A 20,174-nucleotide genomic window follows, 5' to 3' on the forward strand; every position below is an offset into this window, starting at 1 on the left:
TCTAGCAAGCTTTGGAGCACAGGAATGGCTTTGTCTCCCCCCCTTTATTTACTAATGCTAATCATAGAGCCTGATGTGCAGGTAGGCCCCTTGCCTTCCTAAATCACCCACTTTGGTGGGAAATAGACACAGATTCTTTTGGAAGACGAAGGCAAGAAATGTTGTGTGCTTTTGTCATGAGTCATTTCAGAGCTGTCTCTCATCTGGCTTTGGAACTCAAATATCTCAGTGCCTCAGTTCTCCAGTATCATATCTGGATGGTCATGATCTCCTCCCACCAATCCAAACCTTCCTCTCTAGTAAATCCCCAAGTTCTGAATACTTATAATAGAATCATGTTATACTTATAATTAGAATACTTATAATTAGAATCATGTCAATTGCTCTAAAGACGTTTCTATACCCTAACACATTTTTTTTTGTTTTACAAGTAGTCTTTTCCATTAAATTTTTTTAATGTTTTTTTTTTTTTGTGGATTTCACACCATGCATCCTGATCCCATTTATCTCCCCGTCCCTTCCTATCTGTCCTCTGCCCTTGCAACTCCCCCCAATAAAATAAAATGAATTAAAAAAAATTAAAAGAAAGAAAATCTCATTGTGGAAGCTGTAGTACGACACAGTGGGCCACACAGTTACACTTTAGTCCATAAATCTCCTACTTAACAAGTGTTCATTGCAATGAGTCATTGATCTGGTTTGAGGCCTTTGGCTTCTTCTACGCTATTGCTACTGGGCTCTTGCTGGGATTCCTTTTGGATAACCTGTTGTTTCCCAGTGTCGTAGAAATCCTGAGGCATTGTATCTGCAGGACTGGTCCCTTCACATGCTCCAGCAGTTACCAGATGGGGTGGATGTTGGGGTGGGTCAACTCATAGTCCTGGTTCTGGGTCTGGGTGGTAGCTGAGTTGGTTAGTCCACCAGTTCTCCCTCATCCTCACCTCCAGGGCGAGTTCTGCAGCATTGCCCCGGCTAGCTCAACCAACGCAGCAGGCAGCAGTAGGTAGAAATAGGTCCCCTGCTCGCATACCCTCAGTCAGGCTCTCCTGTACCCATACCACGAGGACCAACAGAACTGCATTGCCCAGGTGATGTAGAGGGCCACTCTCCCGAGTGCAGCAACTGATGAGGGGCAAGGCCAGCTCTCCCACTGTCAAACCCCCAAGGTCAGGTCTCCCACCTGGTGCAGGTGGTGAGGGGCAAGGGGGAGGAGGGCATCTTTCCATAACCCATGCCATCACATGGCAGATGAGGGGCAGTACCAGCTCTCCAGTTCTCATGACCTCAGGACCCTCTCTCCCACCTGCCATTGGTAGCAAGAAGGTAGGGTTGATGAGGGCATCTCTCCTGGGCCCATGACACTGCAAGGCAGATGAGGGGCTGGACCAGCTCTCTCATGCTCATGTTCTCAGGGCTGGCTCATTTGCACCCCTGTCAGTGGGATCAGCTCGATTGCTAACACAAGTTTTGAAATTTATCAATCTAGCCCTTGTATGTATTATTTTTATCTTTTTGCACTAAAATTTTAACAATGAACCAAATCATTAGGAAAATTTTAAATCACCGTTGACAGTAATTATGAAATGCCTTAGAGATAGTGTATTCTAGCAGATTATGTTTTGTTTTCATGTTATCCCATATTATTCTAAGTAATTAAGATTTTGAAAAATCAATAAACAGAGAAAGAAACTTAAGTCCGTTAAGTAACAGCAACTGCCGATAAATGAATCCTTTTTGTAGCTAACTCATTGGGGAAGCTGTGGCAGCCACTCAGAGACTGTGTCAGACAACACACTAAGTCATATCATGTTACAATATATTTGAAATTTACTGTTCTAAATCCTTCAGCATTTTTTACTGTTCTCAGGAGATCAATATCTTTTATTTCATTTGGTAGAAAGGTAGCTAAAGGGGAGAACTTGTCTCCTCTTCCCCTTGAGTGAGATGAGACAGAGGTCTTTAAACGTTACGTTTTGCTAGAACAATCATTCATGTAAAAGCCTTAAAGTCGAAGAAACTATTTCATTCACAGAAGTAAATGAGTAAATAAATACCCCTTATCTGGGGAAGTCACTTTGGAATTGATCTTTCTTGTGGTATACTTTGCAGTCAGGTGGAGGGGGCTGTTCTGGTACATGTCTCACAGAAGAATGAGTTCTGCTTACTGTGTGTTTTCCAAAGATGGAAGAAGGATTTTGATTTTTTTTTTTCTGTAAAAGAATGAGCACCATTAGACTGTTTATCTTTAAGGTGATTGACATAGGACGGTGAACACATCACTTCACACATAATGAACACAAATGCAGTTTTTATGACTCAGCTAAAAATAAATTTGGTTTAAATAAAAAAAAAAAAAAAGAACTGGCTTATTTATTTGTCTCCGAAACTGCCACCAATAAGGTCCCGTGTTACAGACCCCCCCAGTCCTCCTCCTCTTTCCTCTGTGGCTAGGATAATGTTACCAGCACCTATGCTTGGGACTGTCAGGCTTCCGTAGCATCTTTTAAATTCCTGGATGAAACCTACGTTCTGGCGCTTGATGCGTATTGGCAATCACTTTACAACCTTCATTTTTAAAAACATTTTTGGATAGTCTTTCCATTTAGGGTCCAGGAATTTGTATAAAACCAGACAGTTATATTGCATTTGCACTAAAAGGCTGTTGGTTTGTGGAATTTCCTTTAGCTGGAGACACATATGGGCCTGTGGCTTTAGTGTTTCCACAATTTTATACTATCAAGTTTGTTTTCATTTTAAAAGGTGGAGAATTTATCATTAATTTCCATATTTTATAAAGAACTAACATTTTCCCTTTCTTCATTCCTTTTTTTTTTTTAGTTGAAAGAGACAAGGACTTTTCTCATCAGAGAAGACATTACAAAGAGTTTCGGTTTGATCTGACCCAGATCCCGCATGGAGAAGCAGTGACAGCAGCTGAATTCCGGATATATAAGGACAAGAGCCACCAGCGATTTGAAAACGAGACCATTAAGATCAGCATATATCAGATCATCAAGGAATACACAAATAGGTATCAACTTTATGTTAATTGGTTTATCCTAGCAAACAAAAAGACTGAGTTTTAGTTTAAAAGCCATTGAGAACCTATATGAGGCACCGCATATTTTCTTGGGTGAAGGGAGAATCTGAGCCAGGCAGAGGCCCATTGGGAAGAAAGAATCAGGAGCTGGTGAGACGGCTCAGCAGTCAAGAGCTTCAGTCTTGTAGAGGACCATGATGTGGCTCCCAGCACCCATTTCAGGCAGTCACAACCACCTTTAATTCCAGTTCTGGGGGAGCTGAACCTTTCTCCTGACTTCCTTTGGCATCTGATACACATGTGCATGCAAACACTCAGACAGACACAAAAAATATTAAAAATTTCTCCTACATTTTACATATTTTTCTATAATTGATATGTGTACCAAAACAGTATCACAATTCTCTCTATAGTCTTTCTTGGGTTTTTATTTCATTTTGTAAATTTGTCTTTCAGTCCAGAAAATTTGCATTTTATTCTATCTACATAAAACTTTCATATAAAATTATTTAAATAATGTAGTACTCTTGTAGTTAGAGAAGGATTGATTTGCCAGGGAGGGGGTGGGATATTATGCAATTAGTTATGTGACTTTTGAATAAAGATAGTTCTGTTTATGTTAGAATCTGACAGCCAGCCAGTATATATTCTGTCTAAGGATATTTGAGAACTGTATGCAAACAGATGATAGACTGAAACATTAAATATGTGAAAATGTCACTAATAATGGGAGGCAAATGAACAATCAGGTATGAACTATAGAGGGGCCTTAGGCATGTTTTCTGACCTTTAATCTAACACGGAAGTCATTTGGGTAACACCTTTAGTCAATGATTAGTTAGTTATCCTTGTTGGACAATTGACATGTTATAGCAAGAAGCTCTTCATCTGCCAGTAGTTTCTCCTCATGAGACCAAACCTGTCTTATGGTGAACTACTATATCCTTTGGTGAGGCAAATACTTAAGGGTCAGTGTCTTGTTCCTTTTTACCTTGAGAACTAGAGTTCCATAATGCTTAGGTTTTTCTTGGTATTCCTCTGTAATATTTTCCCAAAGAAGATTCCATTAGTCTCTTACCATACTCAGTGAATATAAAAAGCTGATGTCACATACCTCTGTTAGACAGCCTGGAGAAGGCTCATAATACAAAACAGAAAGTCTTAGGCAGGCTCATGGTTAAAAAGGCTATTAAGTTTCTTTTAGCTGGTCTTTAAATTATTAGTTAATTGAATTTTTGATGTGTAGCACTTATTACTATTCCAAGGAACACTAATTAAGGAGAATCATTTTAATAAATATTACTCTATATACATTGCTATTTTTATATCTTATTTTTAAAATGTTTTTATTGAGCTATATATTTTTCTCTTCTCCTCTTCCTCCCTCTCCCCTCTCCTTCTACCCTCTACCATGGTCCCCTTGCTCCCAGTTTACTCAGGAGATCTTGTCTTTTTCTACTTCCCATGTACATTAGATCCTCTTTGTCATGTACATTAGGTCCTCTTTGTTGTCTAGGTTCTCTGGGATTGTGAATTGTAGGCTGTTTTTTCCTTGCTTTATGTCTAAAAGCCACTTATGAGTAAGTACCTATGATATTTGTCTTTTAGGTCTGGGTTACCTCACTCAATATGATGTTTTCTAGATCCATCCATTTGCCTGGAAATTTCAAGATGTTGTTATTTATTTATATATTTATTTTTTGCTGTGAAGTACTTCATTGTGTAGATGTACCACATTTTCCTTATCTATTCTTTGGTCCAGGGCACTTAGGTTGTTTCCAGGTTCTGGCTATGACAAACAAATACAGAGAACTAATAAAAAATCAGAAAGACTCATGTCATTTTTTTAACCTTAGTAATTGTTGGCCATGGGTGAAATATATTTTTTTAAAAAGTCTTACTATAGTGCTGCTTTTCATCATTGAATTTTTTGTTCTTTTTGAGACAATGTCTTTTTTTTTAGACAATGTCTTTTTTTTGAGACAATGTCAAGGCTGGTTTAGAACTTATGTTTAAATCAGATCTATGTCTGCCTATCAGGTGATGGAATTTAAGGTGTGGCCCGTGACATCCAACCAGTGGTTTTACTTACAAAATTAAGGCGCAGGGCCTGTATATGCCCTACAAAACATCTGTTTGGTACTAAGTAAGGGTAGCATCCTTTAAAGCTAAGTGAAATTTGAAAATAGTATTTTGAGAATTAGTTAATATTTCTACAACTATATAATTTTACTTTACTTATAGTTGTTTTTCTACAATGGAAGGAAGAGTATTGTGAACATTTGTTTTTATCATCAGAACTACTAACTGGTTTGATCTACATTAATATTTTGACATTGCGAGTATTTATGGTGGGGAGTCATGTATCTTTAATGGACATTAAGTTATTTAGTATCTCAAGTCTTTTTCCAAAGACCCTTTATATACCTGGTCCTACTCATTGGGAATATTTTGATTGAATCTTAATATAGATGTTTTTATTGACTAAAATAAAAAGACAATTTTTATTCAGGTCTTGCTATAGTTTTGAGATTGACTACCCCTCCATAGGTTAAAAGTGTGATCTTTGGCAGGGGGATGTTAAGAGGTACCCTAGGTCTTTAAGAGGCAATGGGGACTTTACCAGAGATCCTTATTCAATTGGGAGTATGGCCTTGAAGAGGAATGTGGGACCTTTACCCTGTGTTTTTCCCTGCACTGACTCATGGCTGATGAGTAGTTGGTTCAGTCACAGGATCCTACCACTATGTATTCCTTTAGACAAGGCTCCAAAGGCCAATTTGACCAAGACTGACTGAAGCTGGTAAAATTACAAGTCTGAACAACTCTCTTCTATTTATATGCTTATGATTTTAAGTATTTCATTATAGTAATGGAAAACTGACCAGCATACGTCAATCACTCTTTTTCTCCAGGATAATTTTTCATGCACACATGAAGAGAGCGAAAGAGAGAAGGATAGAGAGAAACAACTTTATGTTACATATATGCTAAGTAGAATTCCCAACCACTCCTTAGTAAGAAGGACCAACATAAAATATCAGGATTTAAAAATAAGTTTCTCATGTATTTCTCAAGCTATGGAAGGAATTTTTCCCCAGTGAAAACTAAGAATTAATTCTCTTTAGTTCTCATATTGAATTCTTTCATACTGATTTGACTTTAATTCTGTGAGAAAAGAACCAAGTTAAAAATTCCTCTTTTCCACATTATATGATCACAGTTAAAACAGAAAGAACTGCAATACAAAAATTAATTTTAAAGTTCAAATAAATCTTTTAAATTAATTTATTCATGTTCCATATACATACATACATATGTACATACGTAATACACAAATGTTATTCCTAAAAGAACTAAAATAGAGGTAGGAAAATAAAATAGTGCCTCATGTTTTCAAAATACTTGCCATCTCTCAAAGCTTTCATCATCAAACTTGTAACATTTTTAATGTAACCCTCAGAAGTAGTAGAAATCCTCATGGACTGCGCTTCCTAGCTCAGTGCCTCTAATAGTATATGTGGATTATCTTATGTGGGAGCTCGCTGTCCCTAAGGTATTGCTTTCCTGTGTGGGTGAGGATCCTTGCTATAGTTTAGAATGATGCTTTGAATATGTTTCACATTCGGGACCCTGGCTGGTCTAGTAAGCAGCTAGTCTGTGACTCCTCTCTCAGTATAACGCAATCACACCGAAAAGCAGACAGAGCCATTCTATGGCCTCCTTTCCCACTTGTTTATTCTACAGAACTCGCAACTCTCTATTTCATTCCTACATCCATGATTTATGCTTATGCATATTTAAATGCATGCAATTTAAAGACGTGTCCTGATAGGTATCCAAGTCTTTTTATTCCTTGCTCAAGAGGTAACACATTTTTCTATCATTTCATTTATTTGAGTCGTTTTTATATAAAACCAACAGCTCCAAAATTCCATATAGAATGCACTGCTCTTCAGTCACACCTCATATATTGACATTATTGAGAAATGAGGTTTCCGCACTATTAAATTTTCCAGATCATGCAGCTGAGCGCCACACGCACGCTTTTGTTGAGCGAGCACAGAGGACCCAAGGCAGAGTAAATAAGATCTCCAAAGCTCATAGCCTGGGGGACACGGGATGTGGAGAGTCTGCCTCACACAGACTTTAATAACAATCACACAATGTGCTAAGAGCTATGATGTAAGTATGCACTAAGTGATGCGGAAGCATGAAGGAAGGGAAATGAGTTCTTCATGTGGGCGGGTGAGGGGCCTCAAGGGAGGGCTCTAGGTGCTTACCTTTCAGGATGAGTAGGAACGCTTTTATAGGCTGACGAACGGGTGGATTTTAGCTTTAAAGTATTATGCATTGAAATGTTAGGAGGCCTACATATCTAATCAATTAAATAATGTCCAAATAAAACGATCAGCAGCAAGATGGGCAGTGATGGTTCATTTAATGGACATTTCCTGTGTCTAGCGTTGTACTAATGTGCTTCATTTGAACTAAAAATTATTCTCTCTCTCTCTCTCTCTCTCTCTCTCTCTCTCTCTCTCTCTCTCTCTCTCTCTCTCTCTCTCTCTTTCCCGCTAATGAAAATGAGGTTGGTTTTTTTTTTTTTAGAAGTCTACATTTTTTCTAATGCTCTACTATGGAAATAAATCTCTAGCCTTCACTGTAGAACTGTGTTAAGCTAGACTGCTCCACGCCATTGGCTACCGACTCTCCTCGGTGTGTTTCAGTTCACGGTTGGCTGTCATCGTTTCTGTTCACGGTCAGCTTCCCATTCACACCATCTCTCCCCCTTTCTGCTTCTTTAAGATTTGGAATTCTTCTGTGGACATTCTTCTAAATGTATGTATGCTGACAGTTTCTACACTGGAAGATTTCCTGATCCCTTGAGGATAGCAGAGCAGGACCCTCAAAAAAGGCTGGGCTGACTGTGTCCAGTGCAGGACAGCACTCAAACACAGCGTATATTTCTTATACACAGGGATCAAACTTGATTTTTTTTATTTTTTTTTTTTTTTGTTTTTTTTTTTTTTTTTTTTTTTTTTTTTTTTTTTTTTTTCTCATGGTTTATTTTTTTTTTATATTTAAAAATTTCCATCTCCTTCCCTCCTCCTCCCCCCTCCCTCCCCTCCTTCTCCCCTTTCTCTCCCCTCCTTCTCCCCCTTCCCTCCCCTCCCCTCCACCCATACCTCCCCTCCCTCCCTCTCAAGGCCAAGGAGCCATCAGGGTTCCCCACTCTATGCTAAGACCAAGGTCCTCCCAACTCCCCCCAGGTCCAGGAAGGTGATCGACCAAGCTGAGAAGGCTCCCACAGAGCCCGTCCATGAAGAAGAATCAGAGCCCAGAGCCATTTTCCTTTGCTTCATTTATTTATTATGTATACAGCATTTCTTCCATGTATGTTTGCAGGCCAGAAGAGGGCACCAGACCACCATTACAGATGGTTTGAGCCACCATATGGTTGCTGGGAATTGAACTCAGGACCTTTGGAAGAGCAGGCAATGCTCTTAGCCTCTGAGCCATCTCTCCAGCCCTTGATTTTTTTTTTAAATATTTATTATGTATACAGTATTCTGTCTGTGTGTATGCCTACAGGCCAGAAGAGGGCATCAGACCCCATTGCAGATGGTTGTGAGCCACCATGTGGTTGCTGGGAATTGAACTCAGGACCTTTGGAAGAGCAGGCAATGCTCTTAACCTCAGAGCCATCTCTCCAGCCCCTCAAACTTGATTTTATCAGCACTTCTCAGCTAGGGCCACATGGTTCCCTAGGGACCATTTGTCAATGTCTGCAGATATTTTTGGTTGTCACAATAATGGGGATGGTGTGAGATCTGTGTGGATACCAATGGCATCGAATGTGTGGATATGCTGAGTTTACACTGTGGGTCCTGCTAAACCTTCTAAAAGACTCAGGGCATCTCCCTTAACTGACGAAGAATGATCCTCTCCCAAGCGTTCATATTTCCAAGGTGGGAAGTTCTGCTGCATTAGAGGATTTCAGCTATAAGCCTGAATGTGGGAATGATTTGGTTCAGAAAAGAGCAGATCTCTTGATTTTTCCCTGAATGTTTCTCAGGTGGACTGTAAGACACAGCTCTGGAGAAGTTACCCTGGGCACAGTGTCCATTTCCTGGGGTTGAAAAATGATTGGACTGTCTGTGAAGTAATTTTTATCTCCTTTTTTTCTTATTGACTTGGAGGAAGTTCTGCGTATTTACTGGGTGGCACATAAAAATTAGTTTCTTTTGCAGCGTAACATAGGGTATAATGATACTTAAAATTTATCAAACCTTAAAATTTATTTATAATGTAAAACCCTACAATGTAAAAAATAATGACATTTTTTTTTTTGGTTTTTTTTGAGACAGGGTTTCCCTGTAGTTTCTAGAGCCTGTCCTGGAACTAGCTCTTGTAGACCAGGCTGGCCTCGAACTCAGAGATCCGCCTGCCTCTGCCTCCCGAGTACTGGGATTAAAGGCGTGCGCCACTACTGCCCGGCAATGACTTTCTTAATATAAATCAAACTCAAAAATTATTTCAGTGGTACGTTCCATTAATTTAAGTTAATATTACCCTTTTACCTTTTTTTTTTTTTTTTTAAAAGACAGGATCTCTGTGGTCTTGTCTGGTTTGAAACTCACTATGTAGGTTAGGCTGTCTTCTTGTCTTTGCCTCCTGAGTGCTGGGATTAAAGGCATGTGCTATAATTTCTGGTTACTTGACTAATTTTTACCTAACCATCTGAAATATAACAGAATCAGATGTTCTGTAACAATAATCCTCATGATTTTTAGAATATTAAAAGTCCATGTTTGGTTTGTATGATATAGTAAAGGTCACCTATGAACATCAATCAGTAAACAATCTAAGCTTTAACCTTTTCCCCCATATTTTCTTTTATTTTTTTTTGAAATTATAACTACATCCTTTTCCCCTTTCCCTTTCCTCCCTCCAAACCCTCCCATGTACCACTACTTGCTGTCTTTCAAATATGTGGTCTCCTTTTCACTGTGTTCCATGTATATAAGTATGTATAATATACGTATATATTCCTAAACTCAGTTTGTGTAATGTTACTTGCATGTATGTTTTCAGGGCTGACTATTAACTGGTGTACTCTTCCTGAGAAAGGCTACTTCTTGCACTCTCTGCATTTCTTAGTCACTTGTTCATTGTGTAGCATTGAGGTCTCTGGGGCTTCCCCCATCCACATTGGCATGTCCATTGGTCATCCTTGTTTAGCTCGTGTGTAGGCAATCATATCGGCGAGACCTTATGGGTATAGTTTCTGACATCACCAGGAGACACCATCTCACAGTAAACTCCCCTATCCTATGGTTCTTAAAAGCTTTCTCTTCCCTCTTTTGCAGTGTTCCCTGAGTCTTAGATGTGGAACTGTATCTAGATATAACTATTGGGGCTGAGCAAACTTTTCAGACAAAATTTAGAAATTATAATTTATTATTGTGGTCACACGTTGTTTTAATAGAAAATGGCCCGTAAAGGACCACGTGTTTGACCTCTTGTCCCTCAGCTGGTAAGGTTGTTTGGGTAGGATATGAAGCTAGGAGGTGGCTTGCTGCTGAATTAAGTGAAGCAATAGAGGCGGGCCTCTGGTCTTAGTCAGCCTCACTTCCTGTCTGTGGTTTGCTTCCTTGTTGTGGGTTTAATGTGATCAACCACAGCTCGTCCTTGCTGCCATGCCTTCCCTACCCCGCCATAGTTAACTGTGCCCCCTCCAGTTGTAAACCAAAGTAAACTCTTCCTTCCTTAGGGTGCTTTATGTCACAAAAAAGTAAATTAACTAGTATATATCATATAATATAATAATATCTATTAATAACATATTATTGTGTAATATATTAAATTATATATTAAATTTACTAATTTAACAATAGATCTTAATTATTAATATACATACATAAAGAGTTAGAGAGATTGAGGTAGACAACCAGAAAAGTTTCTTGCATTATCATTTTTGATTATATAAATAGTTTACTTCTTTGTGATCTTTCAAATTAATATTTTATCCTAATTTGATTTAGGGGTTAAAATCCATTATGGTGAATGTATTAACAAATCTCCCAAAAGTTTAGAGAGATGAATTAATTCACAGATTCAAAACTTTAAGTATAGATCTTAAATGAACTTCCCAAAAGCAATTGCGTAAGTTTCCTGGCTTTGGGAAAGCATACTTCCAGCATGTCATTTCAGAGCATATTGACTAGTTTTATATCAACTTGCCAGAAGCTAGAGCCATTTTGGAAGGGGAAACCTAAACCTAGAAAGTGTTCCTATCGCTTGGCTTGTGAACAAGCCTGAGGTAGATTTTTTTGATTGATGATCGATGTGAAAGGGATCAGCTCACTGTAAGTGGTCCCTCCCCTGGGCTGGTAGTCCTGGGTGCTATAAGAAAGCAGGATGAGCAAGCTACAAGGAGCAAGCCTATAAACAGCATCCCGCCCTCCCCCACCCCCATGGCCTCTGCATTACCTCCTGCCTCCAGGTTTCTGCCCTGACTTCCTTCCACCATGGACTGAGATATGATAATGTAGCGAAACAAACCTTTTCTTCTCCAGGCGTCTTTCAGTCACAGTGTTTTATCACAGCAATGGAAACTCTAAGACAGAGAAGATCCAAAAACATTACACCTCTGCTTAGGTTGTAGGAAAATATCAATGTGAAATGTGTGCCAAATGTACTTAAAAGTAAACAAAAATATATATACAGTAACCTTCATAAAACATGCAGCAAAATATAATTGGAGACACCATCTTTTGCAAGGAGAAAAGAGTACAAAAAAATTAAAAGCAGTATAAATGTTACTGTACTTGTTAATTTATTATCAAAAGTAACTGTATTATCTTATCTGTTGTCTCTTGTCAAGTGATTTGATTCATAAAGAAGTTTTGTACTTGAACTCAAAGTATGGCGTTATGGAAAGATAACTAAGTAATGCTGACTTCAGAGGTTATTCAATATTGTCCCACTCAAATTTATCTTGTGTTAAAATGGTAGATGCTTTTTCTTGTGGATATGTATCTAAATGGATCCTATAAGCAACATTTTGTATTTAATGAAAAACCTTTCCTACTTGATTTTGTAGCACGTAAGCTCCCAAATTACATGCTATTTTCCCTTTCTAATCCTTTTACTTTCTCATTCACTTCTCAACAATTGCATTTAGATTTCTAAAACTCCATTTATTTTTCTGTCATCCATTGATAGCTTCATTTCCCAAGGAGCTTAGAGACACGCTTTTTTTCTTCCTGTTTTCCTTAGTATTTTATATTAGTGAACTTTCTGTTTCATGTGTGAAAACTTCCAAGTTAAGTAATCGTTGATTTCTTGACGTTGCCATTGTGAACCATGAAAAGTGTGGGCACCTTAAAACAACAAGAGTTTATCCCTTTTCAGTCAAAGGACTGGCACAGTGGTAGAGCTCTTGACTAGCAGGCAAGAGGTCCTAAGTTCAGGAAAAAATGTCAAATAAAAACAGTGAGACCGAGTGACAGGTTTATTTTAGACTGTTCATAGGAAATGATTGGGCTTTTCTACTACTCCCAGTGATAAAAGTTCTTGGTAGAGAAATTTTATACTTCAAAGGAATTCACAGCTAATTTTTTGTAGACTTAGAGAGGGTTTATTTTAAGTTACAATCATGAATGGAATCACATGAATGAAATCACAGAATGGCCACCATTGTATTCATTGATAAAGTACTTGATTATCCAGAAGCAAATTTCATTGCCTGAAAGTAATGTAGAAGTTTTTCTATGAAGAGCAAAAGGAGAAATAAAAGAAATTATAAGAAGAAAACAATTTTGTTCGAGAATAGGAAAACATGTTGACACCTATGAAATCAATTGAATATCTATAACTTCAGAGGTAAACTAGAATATATGGATTTTTGAAACCATGCTTCTTTGTAGATTTGTCTTCTAGGGCATTACAGTTTGTGTCAGTGAAATGCAGACATTTAGAGCTTGCACAAGTCCCGTGCTATGATTCCCCCAAACATATGCATCAAATCTATAGTTATTACTGATACTGCACATGTTAGAAAGATTTGTGAATTAATCTTGGATGGTACTTTTTCTTTTATGAAAAGATGATGTCATACAGTTTTAGAATAATAGAAAATATCACCTAAATGTCTACCTACAGAACATTGTTAATTTAACCTATCAGATTACCCCCTTTGAGGGCTCTGGGGTGATATCTCTGTTGGTAGAGTGTTTACCACATAAGTTTGAATACTCGAGTTTGGATCTCCACACCCATGTTAAAAAAATAAAAATAAAAAGCTGGGTGTGGTGATACACACTGCAGTCCCAGGACTGAGGGGCAGAGGCAGGAGCATCTCTGGACCATCCTAGCTGACCTCTTAGAATCGACGCTCTTTTGGCTCAGTGACAGACTCCATCTCAGAAAATAAAGTGGAGAGTGATTGAGGAAGGTACGTGATGTCAAGTTTTGGTCTTCAAATGCACACACATGCACTTACATGGACACATGTACACAAACATGTGTGCATATATAGATACACTCTAAACACAAAGCTACTTATTTTTACCTAATGTTTTCCAAGAGCTTCAATGGATGGAGCTATCAGCTTTGTAGAAATGATTGGGACGCTATATCATTTTTCACAAGAGAGCCGTCTTAAAAGCTGTGCAACCCTTGAGTCTTTTCCAAGACACAGTGACTCCTGTTTAACAAATAAGCAGTGTGGTTTGTTAAAAAAGATTACAGCTTCAGAGATGTGTATCAAATGGCTCAAAACTAAGGGCAATCCTAATTTTCTCAGATTTTACCTATTCTATATATTTGATGGCCTTCTCAAGTTAGAAAAGGCAAAAATTTGATTGACATTGTCTAATGAGAATGGGTAAGATGGGTTCTGAAAACTCAAGTGGCACCGTGTGACGCTGCTCTGCCTCACACATTCTGCTCATCAGAAGTCTGTAATATGCCAAACCACTTCCTGCATCATTTCTCAGTGTTTGCAGCCTTTACATGCTAAGCGTGCTGAGTATGTATAGTGTAATATTAGGTAATCAGATGATTCGATTGTCATATCCACTGAATTTAATTTCTCTGGTTACTGAGTGAACGACATAGATCAAGTAAAATTGAAGAAGTGAAATGCTGACGTAGAGTTTCACTTTCATGTTTGTTAACAATACAATTTTTGAGTTTTCGGAAGTAATTTCTATGTATGACTTATACAGATTTTTTTGTCTGTATTTTTAAGACATCTCTGAAGTGGCATTATGCAACCTATTACAGCATAGTTTTACTTTTATCTTTATAGAGTGTGCTCTACAAAAGATCTGGAACAGTAGAAAAATCCATTTAAAAAATGATCCTCGTGGTTTTTGTTGTTGTTGTTGTTGATTTCTTTTTACTTTATGTTGGCGTGGCTTTGGTGCTTTACAACTGATTCATCTGAGCCCCGATTTCATTAATAAGATGAAATGCCAGGAGCAGGCTCATTTAGTTCACCGTCTGATGGTGGTAGGGGAAGAACATATGAAACCATTCTCTACAATCCAACAAACATGTGCTCATAGCTGAATAGCAAAATCAAGATTCAGGATCTCTTCGCAGATGTCAACTGTCACACCGTTCTGATTGTTCTAGTTCCTTTGCGCCTCTCTTCAGTTGCCATGATTGTTGCAGGGGATAGCTGACTCACAGCGTACCGCTGTGGGCCGTTCCTCCCCACTCATGAGACTCACTTCTTCATAAAGTGGCACACTTAGTGACTCCTTCTGGACTTCATTACCCATAAAACTATTGTATTAAAAATGTAAAGTATAAGACAATTATCCCTAAACCAGATGCTGACACATCCCCTGCCCAGGCTCCTCCGAGAGTCTGCACTCATCCAAATTGGAGTAGCTACTTTCGTTTCTGTCTCAATTCATTTTAATAATTTTCTTTTTTTTTAAGGAGAACTAACAGATGTTGGTTGGAGGAAGCCCTGATGACCAGGGAACAAATTAAGACCATTAAGTTAGCATGAAATGACAATGAGAAACAGAAAAATAGAAATTACTTTCAGATATTCTTAATAGGTCCCAGGTTTGGGTTGGGAGGTGGCAGTGTCTTACTGCTCATTGTGTGCGTCCTCTACCGCCTCGTGTTTTAACTCCTGTTACTTTTAAAGTGACTTTCAAATGTTTTCACTTTCATAGGAGAAATTATGGGCTTCATTCAAAGCTTTCATTTATTTTTCATTCCTTTCTCCTTAGGGATGCGGATCTTTTCCTGCTGGACACAAGGAAGGCACAAGCTTTGGACGTGGGTTGGCTTGTCTTCGATATCACTGTGACCAGCAACCATTGGGTGATTAACCCACAGAACAATTTGGGTCTACAGCTCTGCGCAGAGACAGGGGATGGTGAGTCCTGACCTAAATGTTTACAATAGCCTTGCTTAGACCCATGGCTTTTTGTGTTATTTAGTCAATGCTTTATACCTATGCATAAGGCAATACATTCTTTAGGATAATGCCAAATGTTGATAAATCAACCCATGGAGCTGTACTTATTCTCTATACATGAACTGACTGGATTTGGGCACCAGTGGGGATATGGTAAACAGTAGACACCACTTCTGCTCTAAGGAGATTTTCTTTAAGGCGTGTGGTGCTAAAGAAACCACTAACGCTACTGCAGTATAACCAATATGAAGAGTGCTATGAACCTATGGCTTGGTTGTGGTTATGGGGACACATACATTTTTCCCCCTGAACATATATATTTCTAAAAAGAAAAAAATATATTGAACATGGTAGGGAAAAAAGAACTAGCAATTAATAATACAAGGAAGGAGAAAGGATGGAGTAATCGTCATGAAAAAAATTGCCCAAAGTTTTGAACATGCTGTGATGTTTGGTGACAATTGTGACAATTGCTCTAGTGTCACCCATAGAAGGGGGTCATTTTAGGAACCTCAGACAAAATTCTAATTCTTCTGTGCACACGTGTTCACAGAGGACCTACTATGCGCTGTGTACTTTGATGCTGGAGATAACAATGGCAGTAAGCATATGCAGAAAAGGCTTCCTGAAGTTTGCAATGAGTAAGGCCCAAAGTGGTGATCACTTTGTCATGATGGCGATGTCATTGAGCCTGTCATGGTGTAGAGAATAATACAGTGAGTGGAAAGAAGCTATAATCTTCAAGATAAGGAAGATATGATTAGTGGTAGAAGTTATAGGGATTGGCATTTCAGACAAAAGGGTCAGACTCTGTAGACTGTATAGCAAGAACCTTGGCCCCATCAGAAAAGAACAGAGATGTTCAAACATTGTCATTCAAACATAAGCTTTTAGGTCACTCAAAATTATATTTGTCATGATAGGAGAGTAGAAGCTAATTATTCAATTGTATGTTAGGCTTGCTTTGTAATTTTTAAATATTTAAAATACTCTCTGTGGCTATCCATTTTCTCAAGCTCTATATCCTTCTACCGTTACCCTTAGGTTCAGAGAGCATGGATTTAAAGATTATTTGATTAGAAGATGTTCTTATTTAAGTTTCACTGCCTTTGCTTCTTCCCAGCATCAGGCATTGCACCTAGAATGTAATCATTCAGTTCTCCTGCGGTAGTAGACTGTTGTCCCAATGGACTCCACACTTACACCCAATTAGGGTCTGTCTTGGTCTCTTTCAAAGAAAGTAATAGCTGTATGTATTAAGATTTCCTGGTGATCCTGGTTCACTGATAGTCAGCCAGCTTGATAGCCTGTTTGTGACATCATAAACAATGCTCTGACTCCAAGGATTGTGTGTGGAATGAGGGTGATAGTCACAAATTAGATATGTTACAAGGTTAATCAAACCAATGTTTCATGTGCCTTCAAATCTTGATCTAAAAAAGTAGTTCCTACCAAAAGTATTACTGGATAAAGCCTTGGACTCTCCTGACTCCAAATGAAAACTTTTCCACAAATTTTCATTTGTGATACCAAAATTAAAAATTTTGTAAGCAATTCAATTATGTTGGACTGTAGGATGTTTTCCAATCATGGATTTGAAATTATTGTTGAAAACCGTCAAGTTTAAGCGTTATAAATATAAGCCAAGGAAAAGAACATATTTAGATGAGTTTCCAATAACTCTCATAGTCTTAGACTACTGAACACTTATGGTCAGAAATGTGACTGGAAAATCAGCATTGTGGGGGTGGAGCCCATTGTTTCTTCCTTGGTATGTGGCCCAAAGGAGAGAAATTAAATTAGTGGTATGTACTTATCCAAGTGTTCTCCCAGGGGATATGCCTGAAATGTCTAACTAAACAAATCAAGAAATCTATGAAACATGATCAGTCTGTTTGTTTTCTTTTAATTTCCACTCCTTTTCTTACCACACATGCATTTTCTGAAGTTTTGCCTCTATAGCTTTTCTATTTATTTCACTATTTATACAGTTTAATTTCTGCTCTACTGTTGATTTCTTTTCTCTCTAAGAACTTTATATATTGTGTTTCCACTTGCCCATATTTATTTCTCTTATACTTCACAAGTAATTATGCCTTCAAGAATTATTATATTATTTATCATTTTGAGCCTAAAATAAACTAGCATTAAAGTCTTTCAAATACTTCAAATTTTTAGAATTTGAGTGTTAATTTGGAGCCTACATTTTGATAGTTTTCCTTGTCTCAATAGAAGTCTAATGTGAAAAATATTAAAATAGTTAAATGTGACATGCTCTCTGGTCTTTCATGCATAAATAATCTTTAAGACTTTTCAAAAAATAAAATAATAAAGACCAGAAAGGAAATACTTATTCAGTATGATCACACTGGTAAGAGGTTCAAAGACATTTTGTGATCCTTGCCCATCCAAGTCTATCTTTAGGGTCTTGACATGAGGATAAGGTTTAAATAGAAAGTGAGGGATACACTTAACAAAGCATGACCACCAGGTGTGGTCACTCGTCCAGCACTGTCTCAGAACCAAGTGTTTTCTTTGAGGTTAGTCTCTATTCCAACATCATCTGGCAAGTTCTTTATTTGGCTGCCAGCAGGGCTTCGGCACTTTTCTCTTTCAGCAGAAGATTTTTTAGAAATTCTCATTTTTTGGGGTCCATTCTTTCAATGGTATAAATAAGGGAAGAATATGATCTCTTTACCATATAACCCCCCTAGCCACATACAGGCTAGATATATTTTCTCAGTCTTGGGTAAAATATGTCTATGTGTTATGCTTGAGGAGATGGCTCAGCAGTTAAAAGCACTTGTTGCTCTTGCAGAGGACCTGGGTTCATTTGCTATCGCCCACATGACAGCTCACAATAGTCTGTAACTCCAGTTTTGGGGCTGGCGACCTCTTCTGGCCTCCATGTGCACTTCATGCATGTGATACATGTGCAAACAAGCCACCCAAACACATAAAAATAAAATAAGTCTTTAGAGAAACATGCCTCTGTTTGAAACAAATATTACAGGCAGAATATATGTAAGAGTCAATGTTAGAACGTATTCAGTTAGCAGCAGGTTACCCTGTATAAGAACTACTTCTGCATAAGCTCTTGGCAGATCCATCTTGTTAGTTTGACACAGAGTCTCACAGTGAAGCCTAGGTGGTTTTCAAACATACGATCCTGCTTCAAGTTTCCAAGTGTTGAGATTGTAGGTAAGCGCTATCATGCCCAACATGACTTTGTTTCAGTTCTAGTAACTCCCTTCCTTGCCTCTGACCAGTATTCACAAAACAACAGATTAACTATCTAGTTGCTCCTTTTTTATGGTCCCTCATCACTGGGACCAGATTTGATTTTAACCAGAAGTGGAGTATGCATGGTCTTGGAAGACTGAGGACCCTCCTGGTATATTACTTTTATTAACTGCAGTCTCATGTATATATATGACATTATTTTCCTATAAATAGAAATAGCCAGATGTTTCAGCTCTTTACAGTCTTACTCATTCCCAATGATGGTGTATGCTCTCAAAGCTCTCAATTAAATTTTATTTATCCTCTCCTGTAAAGAAAAATGGCAAATAGAACATTACTCAGAGCCAACAGACCATCATTTATTTGCAATATTACATTATGAGTGTACTTTTTAAGCAAAATATTTTCTTTTGTTGAGGCATGGTCTTATGTATCCCGGGCTGGCCTCAAATATATTAGGTGGCCAAGGATACATTCTTTGTCTTATCCTCTTGCCTCCATATCTGAAGTGTTGGGATTAAGACAAATGCCGCTACCCCAGATATATGTGGTGTGGGGATAGAATTCAGGCTTTCCGGCATGCTAGACAAACATTCTATCATTGATTTGCATCTACACACCCAGCTTTGGGGTAGGATCTCAAGAAACAGAGGTGAGGAGAGAGAAAGAGAGAGAGAGAGAGAGAGAGAGAGAGAGAGAGAGAGAGAATTTTCGGGGTGTGAGGAGTGGCAGTGTGGCAGTGGGGAGTGGAAGGAAGTGGAAGCGTGATTTATTATTGATTTATTCCTGGGCAAGGAAACAATGTCAGCAAATCTAGAGCACGACAATGGTGTGTTCTCTTGGGAAAGTTAACCATCTAGAGCTGGGTAGAACAACTTTCCTGCGCAAAATTGGCTGCAGATGCTATTAAGAAGGTGAGCAAAGTCGTGGAAGGAGCATGGTGTCTACATCAAGCATAGTCTACTCTTGTAACTAGATCATGAGTCATAAGAAAGTATAGTTGTCGCTTTTATCAGTCAAAGGAATCAATTTGGATTGCATGTTTGAATGAATATCCATTTCATAGTGTCAGGAATTGTGCATCTCTCACTCACGGTTGTATCTACCATGCTTGGCACAATGGACACATGTATAAAAAAAACCTTATGCCACAATTAATGACCTGACTTCCCAAGACCCGTATGGTAGAAGGACTGCATTGATTCCTGCAAGCTGTCTCTAACCTCCATGAATATTCCATGGAATGCACAGCCCCCAAACATATACACATGCACACAAAACTAAATGAATAAAATGTAATAAACTATACTTAAAAAACCTACTTTGAAAGTTAAATAAGGCCTTTTTGGCCCACATGTCAACAAGAGGGAGCCACAGTCTAGTTAAATAGCTTCAATCACAAAATGAGGAGAAAGTCAGTGAGATATACTATTGGATTTT

General features: G+C 38.2%; 1 protein-coding gene across 1 annotated transcript in view; it reads left to right on the forward strand.

Moving 5' to 3' along the window:
• The window catches only part of Bmp5 (bone morphogenetic protein 5), a 117,356-nt gene that overhangs the window by 45,687 nt on the left and 51,495 nt on the right, over window positions 1-20,174 (forward strand). The window contains exons 2-3 of the mRNA XM_038322770.1: window positions 2,839-3,031; window positions 15,301-15,449. Coding sequence (XP_038178698.1) covers window positions 2,839-3,031; window positions 15,301-15,449 — 342 coding nt within the window. The remainder of the gene's footprint in view (window positions 1-2,838; window positions 3,032-15,300; window positions 15,450-20,174) is intronic.

The sequence above is a fragment of the Arvicola amphibius genome, chromosome 3 (assembly GCF_903992535.2).
Source record: "Arvicola amphibius chromosome 3, mArvAmp1.2, whole genome shotgun sequence".
Classification (NCBI taxonomy): domain Eukaryota; kingdom Metazoa; phylum Chordata; class Mammalia; order Rodentia; family Cricetidae; genus Arvicola; species Arvicola amphibius.